Genomic DNA, 23709 nt, shown 5'->3' with positions numbered 1-23709 from the left:
TAACAACCCCAGAGTCTACACTCTTCCTTCTATGGCTGAGGAGACTCACCCGTGCCACATTGCTGATTAGATAGATCCAGGTTTAATACTCAGATCTTCTGACTCCTATTCCAATATTAGTATCAAAGTAGTGGTCTCTTACCATTGTTACAGGTATGTTCATAAAGAGGTCTTAAGTCGCTTGGCTTTGTTAAGAAGCCACAAGAATGACCAGCGTGTTCTAAACAAAAATTACCCAGGATTATGATCTCTTGATACACATTGTGCAGAATGTAGGCATATCTTTCCCATGGTTTTTTTTCCAGGGAATCTCCACTGCCTGTCTACAGCATAGGAGGCTGCTTAGACACCTAACAGATTGCATATTTTTCTCTGGTAATGAAGAGGCACATGGAGGACTATTCTGCCATTAGGAAAATTACCTTTGAATTCCACTAACGATACAATGCAAGATACTGAGAATGCTTTCATACATGAACATATGCCACTGTCTTTGGGGAAACAAGGTTTTTTTTCACTGAGCATTTAAAATGCACAATGGCCCAAAATTGATGGACATATAACTGCTGGAAGTTTGCAAAAGTTTGGCTGAATGTAGTTCAGTGTGTGCATACGTGCGCTGGGGAGTAGAGCGTAGGTGTACATGCAGGAAAAGCTCCCTGAGTCAGTCAGAGCTATATTTTAAGGGCTTGCTGGTGAGCATCTTCACTAACAAAGTGAGACAAGGTTGAGCCACAATTCCTGGCAATAAGAAAACAATAACGAATTTGTTTCTTATAGGTGTGAGGCACTGTGCCTCGCACCTATAATCCCAGCAATTTGAGAGGCTGAGATACGTGGATTGCTTGAGGCTAAGAGTTTGAGACCAACCTGGACAACACTGAAACCTTGTCTTTACTAAAAAAAAAAAAAAAAAGTGGTGTGTGTGCCTTTAGTCTCAGCTACTTGGGAGACTGAAGTGGGAGAATTGCTTAAGCCCAGGAGTTCAAAGCTACAGTGAGCTATGATCATGCCACTGCACTCCATCCTGGTAACAGAGCAAGATTCTGTCTCTAAGAAGAGAAAGAAAGTCCAGTTGGATTTGCAGTTCTTCACCACTGTGTTGAGCCACTGAGTGAAAGGGTATTTACCTTTCCCCAGCTCTGGGTGTAGACCCAGTCTTTATGAACCCAGCAAGTCTGAAAGGATTCCACTGCATGATCTCAGCGATGTGTACTAATTCACCTGTCTTTGGAATGTATTTGTCTTTTTTGTTTGCTTGCACACTCTGCCTGCCAGTTTCCTATCATCAGGGATGCAGGATGATCTCAGGGCAGACATATGTCACATAACATGCTCCAAAATATCGCTAGTGTTCTCTCCGTTAACCATTGAAACCCCCATGTTGTGGAATCCTGTAGCCAGGAGGCAAAACTTGATTTGACTTCTGAAGAGGAACATTTTCTTTCTTCTTCCAAGCCCATGTTACAAGCGTTAGAAATTCTCTCATATTTAGTGTAGTTTCCATTGGGATAGATTTTGCCTATGAATTCCTCCTTAGAATTCTGAAATTGCTCAGATTTACCCAAATGACAGCCAGTTTCTCATTTCACTTTTGGGGGCTGTAGAATCTCCCAACATTGAGAACGTGTTTTAATCGAAGGATGCTTTGTGGAATCCTGAATGAGGAACAGCATGTTGCAGGAAGAAGAGAAGGATCCTGATGTCCTAATGGGACTGATTTTCCTTTTAGGGGGCAGGAAGATATATATTCGTTGGGTGCTTATACAAGGTTAATTCCAAAGATTGTGTATGGTTAAAGGACTGAAAGGCACACTTAGCCTCATACTTCACTTAGATAAAAAACAAAAGCCTTCCTCTCCATTACCTTGTAAGATCTATTCCCTGTGTCTTGTGCTGAGTGGACCTGGAATGATGGATAGCCCTCACTGAATACCTAGAAGGGACTAGGGTGGGGATGAAGAAGTTCACACCTAAGATCTAAGTGCTAGCTGGGTACCTTTAACAGTACACTTGCAAACTATACAAGGAGAAGGATTGGGTAATATGCCAGTAAAAATAAGAGGGAGAGGAATCCAATAGCTGATGCAATTTCAGGTATTTAAATATGTGATATTGTGAAATGAACTCTGGAATCCTTGGGGTTTATGGTTATTTCACAATTAAGCCTGAAGTGCTCCATTGTTTTGATTGACAACATATTGGTGCGCTTAAGAAAGTGATTTGGATTTTAATTTCAGGGCTATTAGGGGCCTTTACTTCTACTTCCTGTTAACTACAGATTTAATTAATACACTTGCAAGGCTGAAAAAGAGCAGAGAATAGAGGAGGGTCTGAAGGTATTTGGCCACATTGTGGAGGACTTTATATATATTTTTTCTGCATCCATTTATCTTACCATCTTGCTTCCTAACCTTTTCTAGTCTCCTAAGCAAAAATCACTCCATGCAGATTCGCTAAGGTCCAGGAAAGGGGAGCAAATTTGACAAGGGGATGCAGTAGCTTTTATTCGAGGGGAGGCTGAAATGATAAGAGTACTCCAGGGCAGGAGACTCAACACTGAGAAGACCTTTCCCATTGGGAATGGATGTGATGGACAAAAACATCCCAAACGAGCATATCTGAAGCAGGGGTCAGCCTGTGAATCTGAAAAGTGGTTACTTTAGGACAAATATTAGGGAGTGTGATTCTACCCAGTGAAGTAAAAGCACCCTTATTGTGACGTGTGATAGGAAAATATAAATGAGTTTAAAATAATGGTTAGTTAACCCATTAAGGGGTTTGAGGTGGGTCATCCAGGGGTATTTAGGGATTATCCTTTGAGGTCAATATAATTGCGAACAACCACTGGAGCCTTGTTACCATTCTCTCTGACCCTTGAGCAATTCCCAGATGGCAACTGCTGAACACCTGCAGGAAGCTACCCTGATGCTGAGATAAAATTTGCACAGGGGCTCACTTTTGGCCCCCAAAATGTGTTATTCAGAAATCCTTAGTCTAAAAGCACAAGTGGCTAGGTATAGTGGCTCATGTCTATAATCCCAATCCTTTGGGAGGCCAAGGAAGGATGTTGGTTGAGGCTAAGAGTTTGAGACTAGCCTGGGAAGCAAAGCAAAACCCTGTCTCTCTAAAAATTTTTTAAATTAGCCAGGCATTGTGGTTCACACCTGGAGTCCCAGCTACTTGGGAGGTTGAGGCAGGAGGATTGCTTGCGCCCAGGAGTTCAAGACTATAGTGAGCTATGATTGGGCCACTGCACTCCAGCCTGAGCAACAGAGCAAGAACTTACCTCTAAAAATAAAATCAATTAATTTAGCTTAATTTAAAGTAAATAAAAACATAAGTTAGGCCAGGTGGAAAGAAGAAGACAGGCAGCCCTGGAGCAGAGCATGGCTGCTAGGCAAGCCTCCAACCTCTCTTTGGTACTAATTGCTGCAGAGTTCCCATTTCGAAGTTAAGCCTGTTAATCATGCAGATCAGGAAGGCTATCCAAAGTCAGAGGCAGCCTCATAGAACACTTCATAGCTAAATAAAAGAAGCTTAACTCACTTAATCCATTTTATTTAGAGGAAAATTTGCATCCACGCTGATAATTTATGTGCCACGCTTCAGCCCGATAAAAATAAAAATGGTCAAGTTTAAGTAATTTAATCTTAGAAATGCAGGGTTTGTAATAGGAATAGCACCATAATTGACACCTAATTGTAGGCAAACTAGTGGGCATACGTTTATTGAAGTTTACTAGGCATGACGTATAGTTTATCCAAAATGCTGCTGTTTTGGCATTTAGTTTTTCATGTTTGAAAATTCGTCTAGGCATCCAACAACCAGGCATTCAACACTAATCCTATGAAACAGCTAAAAGAAGGGAAATGGGCAGCGCATTCTGGTTAACCACTACTGTGCCAACATAACCACCCCTTCCCCCACCCCCACCAACATGTCACTTGCCTGCCTGTGACATCTTAGGTTTCAAAGGTACATTCAGATATCTGAAATTTGTGCAAGGCGTGTCTGACTGCTGGCTAACCAAAGCAGCTCACGGGCCAAAGGTTACAGTGTATGCATAATTTTTCCCCGCAATTTTTAAAGAAAGTATCAATATTGCTGAGAAAGTCCAATTTTCTTTGCCGCTTCTTTGTTTGCTGTAAATAATGAGTGATTATGCAGACATGAAAGTCAATGGTGGCACAAGGTTCATTACCCTACTTTGCAGAGGGTGGCGAGGTCTGTTAACAGCAGGCTGCTGCAAGAGAGTTATTAAGGATGTGAAGTCTCATTGGAATGTGTGCTTTCTATTTGAACAGATGACACCGTACATGAGTCAGCCGAGCCATCCCGCGGCGAGAACGCGGCACAAACACCAAGGATACCCAGCCGCCTTTTGGCAATCCTACTGTTCCTCCTGGCGATGCTTTTGACATTATAGCACAGTCTCCTCCCGTCACTTGTCACAGAAAACATCAGGGTCTTGGAACACCAGAGATCCACCTAACTGCTCATCCTAAGAAGGGACTTGTTATTGGGTTTTGGCAGATGTCAGATTTTTGTTTTCTTTCTTTCAGCCTGAATTCTAAGCAACAACTTGGGGCTGGGGGCCTAAACTCGTTCCTGCCTCCCTCACCCCACCCCACCCCCAGCCCTGGCCCGTGACTTCTCTCACCCCTCCCAAATTAAATGGACTCCAGATGAAAATGCCAAATTGTCATAGTGACACCAGTGGTTCGTCAGCTCCTGTGCATTCTCCTCTAAGAACTCACCTCCGTTAGCGCAGTGTGTCAGCGGTCTATGGACAAGGAAGAACAGTGGCAGATGCAGCCAGCGCTGGCTAGGCCTGGGAGGGTTTTGCTCTCCTGTACAATATTTATGCCTTCTCATTCAGAACTGTAAGATGATCGCGCAGGGCATCATGTCACCATGTCAGGTCCAGAGGGGAGGTATTAAGAATAGATGTGATATTACACCATTTCCTATAGGAGTACATAAATGAACAGGTTTCTAAAAGGTTGAGACACTGGTTTTTTGTTTTTTCTTTTTTTAATATGACTGTCTTAAAGCATTCTTGACAGCAAAACTTGTGCTCTCTAAAGGAAGCCTTTTTTTTTTTTTTCTAGGAGGCAGGTTGGGTGTGGAATGCTGATACAGAGCAGGTGTGAAAACAGAAAACTACAGGTTTGCTGGGGGTGTGGATGTGTGAGTGCCTCTAATTTTTTTGGTGACTGGGCAGTGCACACCAGATATTTTTTCTTTGAATACAGATCACCATGGTGCTACAACTTTTTTTTTTTTTTTAGAAACTCAAAGAGGCATTTTTATGAATAAAGTGACCTTCCCCAAGGCTGACAAGCCAGAGTTGATGAGTGCATAGTGGAATAGCTTTGGATGCTCCTCTGGGGGATGACATGTACCAAGGAGAGGACCGCAGTGGCCAGAGGAGACATGATTTGGCTTTGCTGGAGCACCAGTGTGCTGTGGCCTTTCCCCGCCTCCCACCCTAGTACCCACGTTTTGCTCCACACTCCATGACTGCAGGGGCTCGGCCACAAACCCCTGTCACCAGGAGAGTCAGTCAGCACTACTTGGGAGGGCTAAAGGGAAATTTGGAAATAAAATTCCAAAGTTTGGAGTAAAAAAATTCAAGTGTTGATTTTATATTCTTTCCCTTTCTGACACAGCCTAAAGCGTAGGGGGAACATGTGTTTATCTGTGGGAGATAAACAAGATGGAGTCCCAAAGACTTTAACAAAATATTTTTTTAAAAATCCACTAGAATAGAAAATACATTATTTAGATATACTTTATGCTGAGAGTGAGTATATATGCTTGTCCTATTTAAACTTGTGAGAAAAAGTGGTATCCCTTGATACATTTAGAAATATGGGGGCTATCTTGTTTCATTGTGGGGGTGGGGCAGAAGGAGAATAAATGCAGGATGACCCTGTTGAAGGAATCTTAGCATGGCCAACAGGGGACGTTTCCAGTCGATTACCAGGAAATGCAAGCCTTGGGGTTTCTACTGGTGGTGGGGCTGTCATGAACTTTAAAATCCAAAGCCTAGACAAGGAAAAGTGTTAGACCAATGGAAAAGCAATCCAGCCTTTTTTTTTTTTTTTTTTTGGCTTTGCACGACATGTCAACAGAAACCATGCCTTTCAAAATAAGAAATAAATGTGTTGATCATGTAAAATGTGAAAAATTGAAAGCATTCCAGCAAAATAAGAATCTTTTATATATTTGTTTTTTAAGATGTGTATGTTAAAAAAAGAGAGAAGGTCGCATTATGGACAGACTTCGTGAATGGGAATTTGCTTAGAATTGTGAGTAGTTCTGAATTAGGAAAGTATGTGAATGAAAGGCAGCTGTAAACGTATTGCACTCTGGAGAGTTGTACACATGTTGAAATGTAATCTGGGTTTACCTGATCCATTTGGAGTGGATGTCACTGCCGAATCTGTTCTCACATGGAACCATGTGTGTGGGGTTGCCAGCCTCACAGATACAATCAATCCTATTCCCCTCTGACATAAGGAACTCCTCTGGAGTGGCAGAGTCTTATCACAGAAGGCAGCCACCATTTCACCGAAACAAAAGTTCACGGCATTCAATTCCTTTTTCCTTTAACTATTTATATATGCAGTACTCTCAGTAATATCCAGAAATACTTTTTTTTTAAAATTAATAGTTACAGGCTTGTTGGTCCAGTGGGATTTGGGTAGGGGGAGAAAGATACCTTCTAAAATGGATCAATAGAACCAAAATAATACAGCATGTTCTATAACCACCAGGAATTCAAATGATCCTGTAATGATTCCAGTTAGTCGTAACTACGTTAGCCGTGCTAAATGCATTTTAGAAATGGTGACTTCTGTGGTTTTCCTAGCATTTGTCTCTAACAAGTGGTGAAGTAATTACTCATGGCCCTCTCTGCCATTGTCTTTCATTTTTTTCACAGTGAAATTAGACCCTTTACTTACCCTTCTGCCGCTGCAAATTAAGTACAAAGAAAATAGCAAGAGTATCCACACCAGTAGGCAGTAAGCTTCTCTACCTATAAGTGATGTAATCATAGCTAATGCACTTGCCATGGAGTTTTCAGGATGATTGGTGTCAGACAGCTTTCATTTTGTTTAAAAAGTGTTGGTGGCCTTTTGTGGTGTTGTTACAATCCTCTGGGGGCTTAGGAGGATGTTGATGCAACTTTTAGAAGCTTTTAATTTCAAAAACAACTCAAAAGTCTGAAGGACAGTCATAGCTGCCACTCAGCCCCAGTTAGTCAAACCCCAGTGACCTTTGCCCCTGGTTGCCAAGGGCTTTGCAACATGAAGCAGGGAAATAAGGATCTGTCTGTTTAGTGGATACCGTGTATCCTTTAATAGACCAGGTAACAGTTCGTGTTAGTTTAGACTATTGTTTTGTACTGTACTTTCTTGGGTGGCAGAGGAAAGAAAAGTAAAACATAAAAAAAAAAAAAAAAAAAAAAACTGCGTTCTTTAAATTCTGTATTATTAGCAACCTCTGTTGTATATAGTGTTTGATAATAAAGTATTAATTTGATTCTTATGTCTTTTGTAAGTGAGAACAATAGACTTTCAGGATACAAAACATGCATTGAGGCTTTGAAACATCCAATGTGTACTGTGGCTGAAAAAAGAGTCACACGTGGCTGAGACACTGCTCCATATAGGACTCATGTGTGGTCATTGCCCACCCAATCTTATGACTCCATCATCTTGGGACCTGGAACAACATGACTTTTTTGATCAATATTTTGTCCTCAGTGTTTTCAAGGTCCGATGTTGGAGCCCTGTGGCCCACCCTCCCTTCTCCACCAGCATGTTGGTTTGAAAAGGATAGGGAATTTAGAACCAGTTCTGTACTTTGGTTTGGTTTGGTTTTCTGTTTGTGATTGTTTTCATGGACTGTTTTATTTTTTCCCAGGAAGAGCCTTTATCAATATCATGTGCAGCTCACTCATGGAAATGGTTGCAAACCAATCAGTGTAGGAAGGTTAAATGGGGCTGTTTCCCTCTCTGTGTCGTTGTGAAAGGAAGAGTCACGCGGTACCTGTGGATTTTCAGGGACTCTGTTTTTCTCCGGTGCCTTAGCAACGGCAGCAGCCATTTGTATTAGTTTCAAATAATTAGAAAAACAGTTTTCAACTCCTCCTTTCCATTCATTGCTCTCAGAGTTGTGGTCACTGACTTTTCTTTTGAAAACCACCTCCACCAACACCCCCGTTTGCCTACACCACCCCCCTTTTACTTAGTATGTTTATTTTTTGTGTGTCTCTTGCCTTCCTCCCACGTTTTATTTCCCCTCAGAGCCGTGAATGGGCAGGTCTGTCTCTGGTTTGGCATCACTGAGTTTTTCCCATGCATTGGCCCCAGGGCTGCTAGGATGTGAGACAAATCTCCCTACAATGGGCTTGCTCCCATTGTCTGTACAGTTTAATAGATGCTGGCGTGTCGGAGGTTACCCATGAGTCAAAATCCGCTTTCCATGCTTACTCTTGACACCCCATTGAAGCCACTCATTGTGTGTGCGTCTGGGTGTGAAGTCCAGCTCCGTGTGGTCCTGTGCTTGTACTGCCCTGCTTTGCAGTTCCTTTGCACTTACTCATCGAGTGCTGTTTTGAAATGCTGACATTATATAAACGTAAAAGAAAATGTAAAAAAAAAAAAAAAATACCCACACACAAACAAACCCATACAATCTGTATTTGTATATACACGTGTCCGTACAAGTATACCTAAATAAAAATTAAAGATTTTCATCATTTTAATTGGATCCCTCCTTCTACTTCTTTGTTCCTTGAATGACGCCTTTATTTCAGGGGCTACTTGTACTCTGCTGATTTTTCAAAATCTTTGTGGACAGAAAAGATAATGCAACATGCACAAGAGAAGGCCTGGGAAGCTCAAAGAATGCAGAGTTAGAAATGGCCAAGTGTCTGGGCGCATTCCAGTTATTCTGATGAGAGAATAGTGAGATTTCAGCCTTGTCTCTGTATTTGAGCCTTAAAATAGGCATTATGACAAGCCCTGCATCCTAAAACGACTGTTAAATACAACAGGAGCCAAATACAAATTATATTCTTTTACTTTGCACATAGTTTTTTCACCCCATCAAGAAAAAGACCAAATAAGCATTTTCCCAGCAAATATACTGGAAGAAGAAAAGAAACACTAACAGTAATAATAATAATAATCTCTTCAGTACTGCCCAAAACCTCAATTCTCACAATCAGGGAAGAATTAACTTACTACTGTGTGACCTTAGGCAAGTCACACGATATCTTTGGGACTCAGTTTCCTTACCTGTAAATAACAGGGCTGTATAAGAGATTTGTTCGATTTTCTAAATTCTACCCTTTTGGGGCACTGCAAAGCCCATTTTACATCTATGTGATGTGAGTGTGTTTTTGTCTTTGATGATGACATTGCTATAAGCACAATTTGACAATTTCATCTGTAGAAGAAAAAAACATCAAATATCTGACATAATAGACACCTAATGTATTTCAAGACTTGGCTTTAATTACCCCATGTTAACATTAAACTCATTGAAAGCTTTTTATTATACTTAATTATTTGACAGGGCACTAAACACTAATTATAACTTATTGTAACCTTTTTTGTTAATGAAGAATGACAGCTTTATAGGATGAGAAACAACTCACGTTAAAAAATATGTACTGGACTCCTTACATGACATTTTCAAACCAGAACAGCATTACATTATCATTATCATTATCATCTTCACCATCATCATCAAAAGCATTTACGTGATCATGACATTGTGCTCAGTGCTGTGCAAAATAAAGTTAATGTTTACAGTCTGTACTTCCAAAGCTTACAACAAGGCAGACATTACGTGTAAGCATGACATAACAGTGATTTATAGAGAAGAAATAAAATTCAAGCATTTATATTATAGATAAATAATAGGAGAGATAAATACCTTTTTAAAAAACGTACCTGAATGGGAAAAAGTTTGGGATTATAGATTAGTAAGACTGAGTTAAAGGAAATTACATTTAAAAATAGTCAAGATGGGGTTAGGGACTTCTTAGAAAATAGAACACTTGAGTTAAAAGCATTGTAGGTTTTAAGAGTGGAGAAATGCATGGTGTACATTTTCATATTAGCCGCAGAGGCTACTGTAAAAATGTGAAAACCCATGACACCATCTGAATGTCACTGAGGCAAATTATGGGTATGCTGGTCCAGAGAAATCACACATTTCTTCCCCTAAGGAAGTAGGGGAAGTGAGGAGTAGATGACAATTTCAGATTCTGCTTTATAGAATGATCAGGTAGCTGCTCTTGAAACTGAGACTGTATCTACACCTAATTGTGAGATGTCTAGAACCTCATTGAGTGGGAAGGCTGGACACACCCACACACAGATGAGGGAAATGGTATAAAATCCAGAACATGCAAACTGTTGCACACTCTAATGGTCCAGCTGACTGGACCAGAGATGGGACAATGAGTAGTGCTGCACGAACACACCTAATCTGGTAACAAAGCATTTGGAATGCTCAAGTAATCTAAGGTGTTGTATAAAAAGAATCACAGGGAAAATGTTGGAATCTAGATGTCCATGCATGTGGTGACTAAAACACACATGTATGTACCTGAATGTCTTATAGGAATGTGTATAATCTAGGTGTCATTTTAAAAGTTCAGTATAGTCCTGATGAATTGCTCACTGACCATTCTAACAGTTTCTTGAGAATTGTTTGCAAAACAATTTCTTAGAGATTGTTTGCAAAGATTGGTTTTGTATTCTGCTGATAACTACCCTTCAGGAAAGCATTGGCAAAAAATGCTATGAAAAGCGTTATAATTTTTGCACATTCCCTTTGGAAAACAAGTATTTCTGAAAATCATTAGAAATAATTAATCTGGCCAATATTCTCCATCAGTTTTTATTGTGATACATTCTGCTATATTAATCAAGTCATTCAGTGGTTAAATACATATGAAGGTCTATTTTTAAAATGGAGTTGTAACTGCTGGACCCTGTGAGCAGTACATTTGTATCAATTGCGTGTCTTTGTTTTATACAGATGATAAATGCATAAGATTTTTTTTAAAGGAAATTGCATTGCCCAAAGAATTAGTCAAGGGCTTCACCGAGGGTTCATTTGGTTTGAGGGAGGAGGTGATTAGCCAAGCCACTCTTTAAACAGATAGTACCTAATTAAAAACAGTGGGCTTGCTGAGAAATACTGCTTCCAGGTAAGTTCCCTTCCCACCTCCTCCTTTCCGAGCAGGATGCAGTTTCTAAGCCCTTTTATACAGAGTTGCTGGAGCCACTCCTAGCACTGGAGAAAGAAAAAGGAGTAAAGGCCTCATGTTCAGCATATTCCAACATAATGACCCTTTCAACAATTTTCTTCAGAGATTGTCACACTCCCTTCCCAAGAGCCTCAGTACATGCTGAGAGTAAAACATGATTTCAGTACTTTTTTTTAAAAAATGGCCCCCTCTTTCTCTCTAAGTGTCCCATGAGTTCTGCCATCTCTCTCCCAGGATGGCATTAGTTGGTGTTCACGCTGATGGCAGGTCAACAAGGCAGTACTACCCACTTTAAATAAAAAGAAGTTTCAATTCCTCTTCTTGTCATCTGCTTTTTTGATCCAGAGTTTAATTCCTAAACATGTAGTTTTCTGTAATGTTAATGAGAAAAGCCTTTCTAGCTCCATAACCCTCATCATGACAGCCCTGGGAAGAAGAGGCCAGCACCAGGGCTATGGTAGGAACCTGGGAGGCCCTGACCGTTTAGGGTAAACGTACCTCGCTGAGGCTGTCAGTCTTTGTTAATTCAGAAGAATTCAATCTAGTGGGTGGCTCTTCAAGTCAATAACGCGCTTTAAAATACCCTGGATTTTAGTCATGATTATTCAAGCAAGAACTTTATGTCACTTGGGAACACATGGATGCTTGTCAATCTTGACAAGAAAACAAAGGGAGGGACAAAAAAAAATCTTGAAGAGAGATTACAATGGGAAAATAGAACAAAATATTTTTGCATGCTGTTTTCTTGCAAGTGCCTGGTGCTCCCTCAGACCGCACATACGATTTGAAATGCAGGTAGCCAAAGTCATTTTCTTTCCTTCACAACCATGAAACAAGATACTAAAATAAGAGAAAGAACATGTTTCTTCCCACATACATCCTAAAAGGCACATTTTATCACCACCCTGGTATCCTCTCCATTTTGTGTTCAGAACTTGTTCTTTTGGACCAAAAAATAACCAAACTGAAACAAAACAACCCCCGCCCCGCACCATGATTTGTGTAGCAGAGAGCATGGAACGAGTAACTCCTCCGAAATGTGTGTTCGGCTTTACTAAATCTGAACACATTTTCTTCAGTAGACAGAACAAGACGATCTGTGACTTTTTTATTTTTTTCTTGAAGACAGTGTGCCAGCCAGAAAGCTGACTCCATTTATTTCTCCTGCAGGGAGCCAGCATGTTCCTTCTCTTGGAAGATGCAGGTACTTAAAATAGTAATAGGCTTTGTGGTTTATCAAGAGTATTTCATCCCAAGATCTTACAGGCATAAAGAATAAAACATAAACTAATGGCTCTTTCCAACAATCTTGGGAAGAATTAACTAGAAAGGAGGATTGTCATCATTTTTTCCTGGAGAAACAGGGAAAAGAAAGCTGCTTAACTCAGGTAGCCAGGGAAAGAACGAGAGTCAAGTTGATCCAGGATTTGGGCAGAGGTACCCAGTTTCTTACTCTTCCTTCCTAAGAATTTAAGAGCTCCAGCTGAAGGGAAAACAAATGGCATGTTATCCCTTTAGGAAGTTTCAAATGCAATGTAATGGGGAGAGGGGCACTAGGCAACTTCCAAATGTTTCTTGTGAGTCTTGCAGCTTTATCATAAAAGTGAACTTTTCAAATGTAGTGGTCTTCTATAATTTCTTAAAGTGTCTTCCTCCTTCTGTGCATAGCCAAACTTAATCTGTAAAAATTAGGAAGAATTGAAAATAATAACAATTTGTGTTGTTACTTTTTTTTTTGAGAGGGAGTCTCACTCTGTCGCCAAGGCTGGAGTGCAGTGGCATCCTGTTGGCTCACCGCAACCTCCATCTCCTGGGTTCAAGCAATTCTCCTGCCTCAGCCTCCCGAGTAGCTGGGATTACAGGCACCCGCCACCACACCCAGCTAATTTTTTGTATTTTTAGTAGAGACGGGGTTTCACAATGTTGGCCAGGCTGGTCTCGAACTCCTGACCTCAGGTGATCCACCCGCCTCGGCCTCCCAAAGTGCTGGGATTACAGGCATGAGCCACCGTGCCCGGCCATATTGTTACTTTTTAAAAGCAGTTTCCCCTGCCTCACATACATACATCACACACTTTTCAATATTTTCTCTAATTTGATAAATCCACAGCCTTTTTCTCTTGGCATTGTCTGTACTAAGCAGTGTGGTATTTGAAAGGACACTGAGAGTCACTTTAGGAACATTAATACCAGTCTGTTAACACCTGAAGCCATAGGGCAAAAATGTGGTGACTAAAAGAAACCACACGGTGGGTGGCCAGCCAGGCATTCACATATCTGACCACACTGAGAATTTCCCAGAGCCCCAGCAGGAAACAGAAAACCATCTACTCTGTCAGGGAGCATCACTTGTCATTTTGGATCCTTGGTGTTTTCTCCTTGACTCAGCTGACTTTCGCACCTACAGAGTTCTCCAATATTCAGAGGCAGGGCAGTCATCATTGTTCCAATATTTGACCCCCAAACTTTCTTAATGGATCTAGCTGGCTAAATGTGAGAGTGTGCAGACTCTGAGCAGGAAAACTAGGATCTACTCCCATAAACATGTACGATTATTGTTATTAGTATGTATCAGTAAAAAGAAAACAAAAAAGAGGACTAGGATCTGCACCTTTAAAGCTCTGACCAGTCTGGGCACTTGGATTCACAAAGATGGCACAAAATCCTGTAGGTTTAGGGCTTCCTTAAATTCACTCTCTAGGCTTACCTTAGTCTGGACTGGATGTTAGCACAAATTACAAACCCTCAATTTACTACCAGTTCAGGTTTTGAGGTTACTGCAAATTAGAGTGCCCTGCCTTCTCTGTGGGTCCTGCCCTTCTCTGGTCCCTGTCAGTATTCAACAAAGCAAGTTAATCTCCCTAGTAAGTGACAGCTCTGCCTGTTGTAAGTGGCATGGAATCAATTTTTTTAACTTGATTTGAGAAGTGAGGAGAGTATCAGGAATTCAGTACTAGCTGGTGGATTCATTAGCAAGCTGAATCAGTTTTACCTGAAATCAGTTTGGCTGTCCTCATCTCTTAGTCCTGCTTTTTCCCCCTTCCTTTTGTCATTGATTCTGCCCACAAGACTTATTACCTACTCTGTCTACTGAGGATGCCAAGTTCCTTTGCTAAGCTGTTCACAGCAGACAGAAACACACCCTAGTGCTCTGATCCAAACTTTCACAACTCCACTGAGAGGAGAGAGAAAAAGTGGATTCCATAGATATTGACCAAAACTCTCCAGAATGCTCTGAGAAGCCAAAAAGATAACATAGAAGGAAGCAAACATAATTGTCATCAGGACCCCTCATTATTGTACACAACAGGTATACACAATCTTCCAGAAGCAGCCACCCAAACACAAGAAAGTTTTTCTTTCCAGAAATATGGAAAGAACCTACACCAAAGGAATTGAGATTTTTTTTTTTAGTGGGAGATTTGCAAAAAGGAAGATTGATTTTGTAATCACTACAATATTTCCCCTGCTTCTAAATCCATCCTTTGCCCTGATCGAGTTTGTGGATGGACAGGCAGGAACAAGTGAAAATGATGACTGTGTAATGAGAGCCAGTCCAGGGAGGGGTAGGCCTTTGCCCAGCACGAATCTGTTCTTGGTGCTGCGTGTCTACATTGCTCACTGTGGTCACAGAGTCTTGGTGCAGTTTTCATTTGGGGACAATCCCACTGGGAAATTTATGTAAGGGACTGAAGCATAGTGACACTGTGTGCCTGCAATTCCTGTGGCGGCGGGGAGGCAATGCTGACCTATGCCTTCCCATAGACCCCATCATCCCTGATGTCTGTCCATGACCTTGAGGAGTTCACAGTTTAGAGGAAGTTCTCATTCGGAGGGAGGCTCTCCAGACTTCTCTCTAAAGAAATAAACTCTGACCCCACTCTTGAAACCAGAATACAAATTTATAGTCTTCAGAACTGCTTGTTTCTGTAGTAGCTAGCAGGGTTTTATTCTAGTTTCTTAGGAAGAGTGACTCCAGGGTATGAGAGAGTGACTGGAGTTATAGCAAGTTTCTCATCTTAAAATAAGGTTTGGCCTTCATGTCATATCACATTGACTTGCCGACTTTACTACAATGGCTTGATTCTCATAGAGCAAGGAAAAATTTTTTTCTGAAAAGAGCAGAGGGAAAGTGAAATACATCATGTCTTAGAATCCAGAACCTTCTGCAATTTCCTGCTGTTGACAAGTAAGTGACATCAAATCATATGCAAACTGCAAGTTACTTCACTTCACCCACAACTAGCCCCAGGAAAGAAGAATATAAAGATTTGCTTATTCATTCAGTCACAATTTATGGAGCATCTACTATATGCCAGAACTTGTGCTCAGAACTATGGATATTTTTGAAAGGAGACTGGCTCCACCCGGGTAAAGCTCCCAGTCATTATGGGGGCTGCACACATCAGTGAGGAAGCTTGTGAGGCCATAGTCCCTTCTGAGGAAAGAACGGAGGCATTTACTGGGCTGCCATGCAATATGCCAAGTCATCACACTGATGACTGATTGGACAGGGAGTGGGCACCTGACCCAGAGGCAGCCAATACTCAGGCTAGTCAATGTTCTATATATATTCTGGCAAGGAAAGAAATATTTCTGCCATTACTTGTTATATAATAATTACTCAGTACAATTAGTATATCCTGCTTGAAAGGTAATAGAAATAGAATAAATCAGAAGAAAGGGAGATAAACAAAAGAGAGCAGATATGCAGAATGTATCTAGTGTCATTTCTTCTAGCAAAGCCCTAACTTTGATTGTGCAGTTCCATAGAGCTGCCTCCTTAGGCCCAGAACAACCTCCTAGTTCTGGGCACTGTAAAGCCTGGTCATTATTTGACTTCTATTTTGAGAGTTTCATAATATTCTGACTCCATTATTAGTATAGGGGTCCTTAAAATAAGCCCTCATTATTTGAGCCACCCCGTGTGAATCACAGTTCTTTGCAAGCAAAATAGTCTATTAAACAAACATGACAGGATAAGAGGGCTGGGAATAAAGTGTGATGAAAGCACAGAGGGAATAATTAATACTACTAGAATTTCAGAATCTTGATTTTGAATTTCATATATTACTGTACTGAAGACATTTACCATACTTCAAAGGTCACATCTAAATTGACAAAAATAATTATATAAAATGGTTCCCTTGATTTTCTTGAAGATTCAGACTTTTTAAATTTGATGAGCTCGAATACAAAATAAAATAAATATCCCCACTGATATCTCATTTCAGTTGGCACAGGGAGGAGTTACAAAAGTAAGATTCCGATTACAGAGTCAATAGGAAGGGCTAACAAATGGTAAGATGAATGAATGCCAAACACTGCCACAAATGAGCCCAAGGATCAATAGTGGAAAAATAAAAAAAGGGACGTTTCTAAGTCCTAAGTCCACAGGAGCAGACCAAGGAGAACTTTCCTTAATTAGTCCTCTGCTTGGGAACCTAGCGCGCTCTCCCATTAACATGTGACATTTCCTAACGAAGTGATGTACACATCAGCCAGTCTGATGCTTGGGTTGGTGGTAACTTGTTTCTGCTTGGCATAAACCCTCAGGGAAATCAGAACTTGCTGAGCAGTCTTGAATGTTACCAGTATTTTCCAGCACCTGTTAGCCATTATGCAGGGAAGGCAACTCATTATCAAGCATAAATGCTGTCAGTAATGGGAGAGAGGAGTCCGAAACGAGTGCAGACCAGGGGCAACAACTCCTATTGGTACAAATATTTTCTTCCACAAGTTCATATCTTTTAAAAATTCCTTTTCAGTATGGATAATCTTTAAGGCAGGAAAAAAATGTTTCAATGCAATCCTTTGTGGTGCAAAACAAAAGATGTCTCGGTGGTTTAAATCTGTGCGCCCTGGATGGGAGGGGGTGGCAGTGGGAAGGCACATTATTCCAATTCCACTTGTTTGCCGCGGAAGTTTGCTGGGTTCTCTTTTACTCCGGGAAAAAGCTCTCAGCACTGATGGGAGAGTGCACAGTTTAGATAAACTGGATTAGAAGAAGAGAAAGAGATGGATATAATTCTTTCTTAGACACTAAAAATGGCATGGCTGCCTGCTATAATAAGTCCAAGAAAAGGCCATGCTTATCTCAACTCCAAACTGATGCCAGTAATTATACAGAACATAAGAAGCGAGGTCCCTGTTAACCAAAGCAGGGGGTTTATCTGGCCTTTGTAGGTTCCTGGATAAATCCATTAGCATTGCAGCCTCAGGACTCCCCCTCTTGTAGCACAGTGTTTACCCTTATCTTCTGCTTGACACAAAAGCACAATCAAGACAAAGCCAAGGAATGTGTGGCTCTTCATTGCAAGTAAACCCCTCCCTGTTTTTCTCTTTTAATTATTATTTATATTTTGCATTTGTTTTCAGGTTAAAGTAAAAGAAATTGGAAACGCTATCCTGCATTTCCTGAGCTCTGGTCTCATTAGCCAGATTTCCTTAAAACTCTGGTACTTCAGAGAAGTTTTGCCAAGTGGCTAAATGAAATGCACACAATTGCAAAGTGTTATGAATATTTATGATGGTTTAATGATGGGATTTTTTGCATGCATGAATAATAAAGATTTCAACAAGAACAGATAATGAGATGGGGACAAAACACTGAAGTGGGTAATACAAGGACTGCTCTTGGAGGGCACCCACTGAGAACAGCAGGAGCTGACCACCTCCCCGTCCTCTCCACCACAACTAAGTGCAAAAGGGGGCACAGGGTGTAGGCTCTTTTCTCCCACTCTCTTAATCTATATCATCAGCTAAAATAGGCATTTATCTACACTTTGTGCCTAAGCTCATGGCCTCCCCTGGAGGTGCAGGAAGCTCAGAGTGATAGACAACACCATTGTAAAGTGACCCTCCACTTCTAACAGCAGTATTTTTTTCAGCCTTGGATCTCCAGCAGAAGTTGCTGCTTTGCCTTTTCTGAGCCAACTACTAATTAAAAAACACTTGGTGGAGGAAAATGTTGCTGGGCCCTCTCTCTGGAAGCTGCTGACATCTCCCAGGCCACCAACTTCAACTTGGGGAGGGCCTTCAACAGAATTTTCTAAAAGGCAAATGTTAAAGTTGCCATCCCTACCAATATTTTATGTATTGAAGACAAGTAATTCCCAGTTTGACCCTGCCAGTCTCTGGCATTTCAGGATGCTCTGTGTGTCCCAGAGCCTGGTCCCCAGCAGCCTGCCCTGGGAGCATGATGCCTCCTTACACACAAAACCTGGCAGTGACTCCAAAGAGACCCATTGACATAAAGGGGGTTAAGTGGAGGAGTTCTGGGTTAGCTGCTGCCTTTGGCTTGGGTGGTTTACTCATCAAGTGAGGCGAACATTCCCTCACCTCCCAAGATCATTCATTCATTTATTCAGTAAATATTTACGAAGCACCTACTATGTGCCACAGAGTGTTCTAAACATTTGTGATACGTACATGAACAAAACAGACAATGGTCTGCTCTCAAGAATCTTGCACACTGGTAGGTTTCCTGCACAGCAGGTTTTAATGAAATTGGCAGGCAGGGATGTCGGACTGTGTGAGAATATTGGTGAGGAATCTAGCGATGGAGAGTAAGTAAAGGGATCAAAAGGGCCTTCTGATGCTGGACATGCTTTCTGTGCACCTAATTCACTCTAAATGAGTTTCCAGATAAGAAGTGTTTTCCCATGAATTTGCATCAATAGATTTAAGACAGAATATATTTAATAAAATGAATAAGTAAGTGGTGGATCATTGGTAAAGTGACCCAGGCAATAAGGACATAGAACTTCCATATTTATCTTGGTAACAGGCTTGTTTTACGTGATAGATATAAAAAGTCCAGAAAAGTTGCATGAAAATCAAAGGATATTTTTAAAGTTCTTAAAGAATGTGTGAGTGCGTTTGTCTTATATAGAATTACATGGTGAATTCTTTTGTTAAATAATGACGATGTCTTGTTTTATTTCCACTGGGAATTTGTGTTTCCATATACTGCATATAAATGTCCTCTCTTCACAAACTATCCTTGGATTGAAAATCTTTAATAAGCCATAATATTGCCTAATATTTGGTTGACACCTTGTGTTGGGATGTGCACATCCATGCTCTTAAATCTACTGATGCAAATTCATGGGAAAACAATTCTCATCTGCAAACCCATTTAGAGTAAATTAGGTGCAGAGAAAGAATGTCCAATATAAGAAGGCCCTTATGATTCCTTTACTTGCTTTCCATCCCTATATTCCTCACCAATATTCTCACACAGTGTGACATTCCTGCCTGCCAATTTTATTAAAGCCTGCTGTGCGGGAATTTCCTTTCTCTGCTTTACTAGCTACCAAGACAACCCCGTCAACGTGATTTTTCACACATTTTCTCTTCCTGTGTTCCGCATCTCAGTGAAATTTCATCTCCCTGACTCACTGTTAAGTGTTTCTCATCTGAAATCACACTCACTCGTAATCTCAGATAAAGTGCAAAAAGAGGAAGTTACAAAAGGAGAAAGACAGACCAAAGTCCTTCTCCTTCCAATTATTCAGACATTAAGCAAAAGCTACATGGGAATTGCCCAGTCAACCAAGACTAGCAACTGAGCACCAACATCCACAGAATAGAAGATTAGGCTTGGCGTACCACACTCCACATGCCACAGTACTTGTCCCTTAAGGGAGCACGTACATCTGTCTAGGTATGCAAATCTGAGGAACTGATAATAGGTGTTTCATAGAGCAAAAAGAGTCATTGGAAGTTGGATTCCCACAGGATAGACCCCGCATTGCCTCCTCAGGCAATTAGAAACAGAGCTAGAGGAGGGACAGCCAGAAGGAAAGGAGGCAGAAGAGAGGAATGAAGAGGAAGAAAACTCATAGAACAGAGGCTGAGAAGTGGCTTTGGAAGGAAATGCCCTGCCCGTGCCACCTTACTGTCAGAAAAACCTCAAAAAAGTCTCTTAGAGGAAACAAGCAGCCTCCTATTGTTTATCATAAAAAGCAAAAAGCTTTAATATCACCCAAAGCTGAGATCATGTAGGTACATTCTAATTCCAATATTCCCAGCACTTCCAAGAATATATTTATGCACATGTCCAGTAATAGCCACATCATCACAATGTTAGGACTAGGAGCTGGAACCTGAGTCTGACTTGCTTCTGACCCTTGTGTCATGGTTACACTTGGTCAGTTGGAAGTCCTTGCATTGCATCAAGAGCTATGTGTAGCGCTTAGCTAAACATGAGTTCTACTATCGAGGACCTGGTATCTAAACTATAGATCAAACACCTATGATGGAGACTGGAGGAAACTGATCAAAATAGGCTGTTTGTGTGGTTATGTGTAGTCAGAAGTCAGGTGGAAGGAAAACTTCCTGGTTTCTTGTTCCTTTTATCTTAATTCACAAAAGAAGCATGGGAAGGGATGCATGGGATGAGAGGGGGAAAAAAATACAGGAATTGAAAACCTAAGGCAATCATGACCTGTAGAGACACATCAGTGGCCATCTTTTTTGACTATTTCCATCATCAGGCATGCAATTACTTTCTAATGGTGACCATCTTAGCATAGGAAGTATTAAGGTCATGGGAAAAACAAATGTGAACCAAACACCTATGTAGAAAATACACACACATTTTAAAAGGGAAGTTAATCAATTAAACAAGACAGCACTAAGTAGTACTACAATGGCTAACTGGTTTCAACCTAATTGAGCTGGTGGTTCCTTTGCTCCCAGGCATATTCTTTGAGATCTTAAGAGATGGGCCAAGGCTTAAAAAAAAAAAAAAAAAAAAGGCACCTGATGGAATCAGCAGAAATCATATAACACAGGCACGGAATGACAAACATTGTCCAAATCCCCTGTGGAAGTGTCTGAGTTGTAGCTGAACTTGCTGTCTTCTTAAAAATTACATGAGGTGCTAGTTTCTGATAGCTTCTTGGTATGGTTTGAGAGAGCACTGGCTTTGGAATCAGAGAAACATTGAGTTTAAATCCTGTCTAGGCCATCTATTTACATAAAAATTCCTCCACCTCTTCATCCATAAAGGACTGGTAAGAACGTCTGCCTTAGATGCTCTCGTTAGAAGGATTATATGAGATAGAGCACATCAAGTAACAAGCACAGTGATTGGCTCAGGGTAAATGCCCAATAATAATTGTCACCATCAAGAACATTTGAAACAATACCTAGGAAATATTTGAAGATAGGAAGTCCTTTGGCCTACTTTGCTTTTGGTGCTTGTCTTTTCCTGTTTTCTGTTTCTTATCTTTATTTTTTCTTAACTTGAGATACAAATGTGTAGCTTTCTCAAGTTCTTGAGACTCTATCCTAGTTTCTAATGCTTGTCATACTTCCTAAAATGGAGGAAATGATGAAATGGTGAAAATGTTTTTGTCTAACAAATAAGGAAGGCTCAACAGATGGTATACTTGAGATGACCTCTTCATAAAAAGAAACCCATCCGATGTATCCCCCAAACGAGAGTCTTGCTTTAGAACAGTCCTCTGGGAGGCCATACACATATTCTCAATGTTGTTACCTTTGTTTAAAACTTTTTAAAAATATTCTCCTTTTGTAACTGCTTTCAGAATCTTTTCAATGTCCAGTGATCATAAATTTTTGTGCTGTGAAGGTGCATTTAATTTTGAGAAATAGCCAAAAGTCCATGAAAGCAAAACTGATCAGTATGGAGTGTGAGCTATTTGGGTAGCACTGCTTTTATGCAAAAATGAGATATAATTTGTAAAACATCAATACGATTTTCTTGGGTGGGTTTTAAACATTTCAGAGGGAAAGTCCAGTGATATTTCAAATAAATTCAGTATTTCTAGAATCGATACTGGTTTCTAAAATCACTCCTTTGAAGGACATCTATTTTGACTGTTTAAATCCCTTTGTGTCTGGTTAAAATACACACACACACACAGTCAGCATTCATCACTTTATGTCACTCCTAATAGACCCAGAGATGATGACATTTCTCACATCTGTAATACACCAAGTAATAAAAAATGTGTGAAAAATTTAGCAATTAGAAATGTTTGCTATGGAGTGGATCAAACTTCTTATTTTCATCAGCTCGAGATGTGCATTTTATATGTTGTGTGAGAAAGTACTTATGGCCTTATGGAAATCTCTTGGTCATAAAACTGGTTAACAATACTTGCAAGGCATGTGAAGGTAGATGGTGTTGAGTACAGCAAACTTCTGTTCCTGGGTATCCTATTAACAGAACCCTCTGTTAACCTAAATTTTTTGGTAGTGCAATGAAAAGCTCCTACAATTACACTGACCACAAGGTTGTACAAGATAGTAAAATACTTTATGAACCATCAAAAGAAAAAAAAAGTGTTTTTTGTTGTTGTTGTTGTTGTTGTTTTATTTTTTGAGACAGAGTCTTGCTCTGTCATCCAGACTGAAGTGCAGTGGTGCCATCTCAGGTCACTGCAACCACTGCCTCCCAAATTCAAGCAATTCTCCTGTTTCAACCTCCCAAGTAGCTGTGATTACAGGCACCCACCACCATACCCAGCTAATTTTTGTATTTTTAGTAAGCCAATTTCTCCATATGCCAGGCTGATCTCAAACTGCTGACCTCAAGTGATCTGCTCGCCTCTGCCTTTCAAAGGGTTGGGATTACAGGCGTGAGCTACCACACCTGGTCAAAATGATGTTCTTTATAGTTGTGGTGTTGAATATATTTTATTATAATTATATTCTTTCAAAATTGCTAATTCATGTTGAAGATTCAGGCACAGTATGTCCAGCAAATTATTATCATGGCACATGTTTGATGAACCATCCCATCTCACCAGGCAACCATAAAGGACCAAGAACATTGTCTCAAAATCTCCAGTTGGTATATAGTTCTCCCCTTCTCTCCCATCACCTAACCAATTTCTGAGCCACTACGATAAAGTAGGTGTGTTCCTTATGTGAAACACATATGATGTCGCACATCTTTGTAACAACACTTTAGAGGTGAAGAAACTGAGCTCCAGAAAGTGTGGATCCTTCGCCTAAAGCCTCCTGCCACCTAAGCAATAGGGCAAGGACTTGAAGCCAGCTGGGTGTGAATACAAACCCAGACTTTACCAAAAGGCCCTAGTAACTCAAACTGGGTTGAGCAACAGTCATGAACTGAACTCTGGAAAGGTTACAAAACAAGAGGAAGAAGCTTCAGTATTGCATAACCAATTGGCAAGTTTCGTGATTGTTAGTGATGCATTTTGTGGACTCAAAATCCCCTCCCTCGCTCCTACAGGTTGCATTATCCATGTGCTTTCGGGCAGCCTTAACTCTGGCTTTCTTCAGAGTTGACAGCATTAACCCACTCTATTAGGGTAAGCAGGGGAAGGCAAAATAACTAACCTAAAAAGATATTACCTCAATTGTCTATCCCCAAATGCTATATAATTCACACTAACACACTC

General features: G+C 40.6%; 1 protein-coding gene across 5 annotated transcripts in view; it reads left to right on the top strand.

Moving 5' to 3' along the window:
- The window catches only part of EFNA5 (ephrin A5), a 340008-nt gene extending 331226 nt beyond the window's left edge, over positions 1-8782 (top strand). For all 5 annotated transcript variants that reach the window (XM_063612878.1, XM_055298025.2, XM_055298024.2 and 2 more), the window contains one exon: positions 4308-8782. In XM_063612878.1, coding sequence (XP_063468948.1) covers positions 4308-4429 — 122 coding nt within the window. In that variant the 3' untranslated portion in view covers positions 4430-8782. The remainder of the gene's footprint in view (positions 1-4307) is intronic.
- The last annotated feature ends 14927 nt before the right edge of the window (positions 8783-23709 follow it).

Source organism: Symphalangus syndactylus, chromosome 11 (assembly GCF_028878055.3).
Source record: "Symphalangus syndactylus isolate Jambi chromosome 11, NHGRI_mSymSyn1-v2.1_pri, whole genome shotgun sequence".
In the NCBI taxonomy this organism is placed as follows: domain Eukaryota; kingdom Metazoa; phylum Chordata; class Mammalia; order Primates; family Hylobatidae; genus Symphalangus; species Symphalangus syndactylus.
This window is presented reverse-complemented; position numbering and strand designations above follow the sequence as displayed.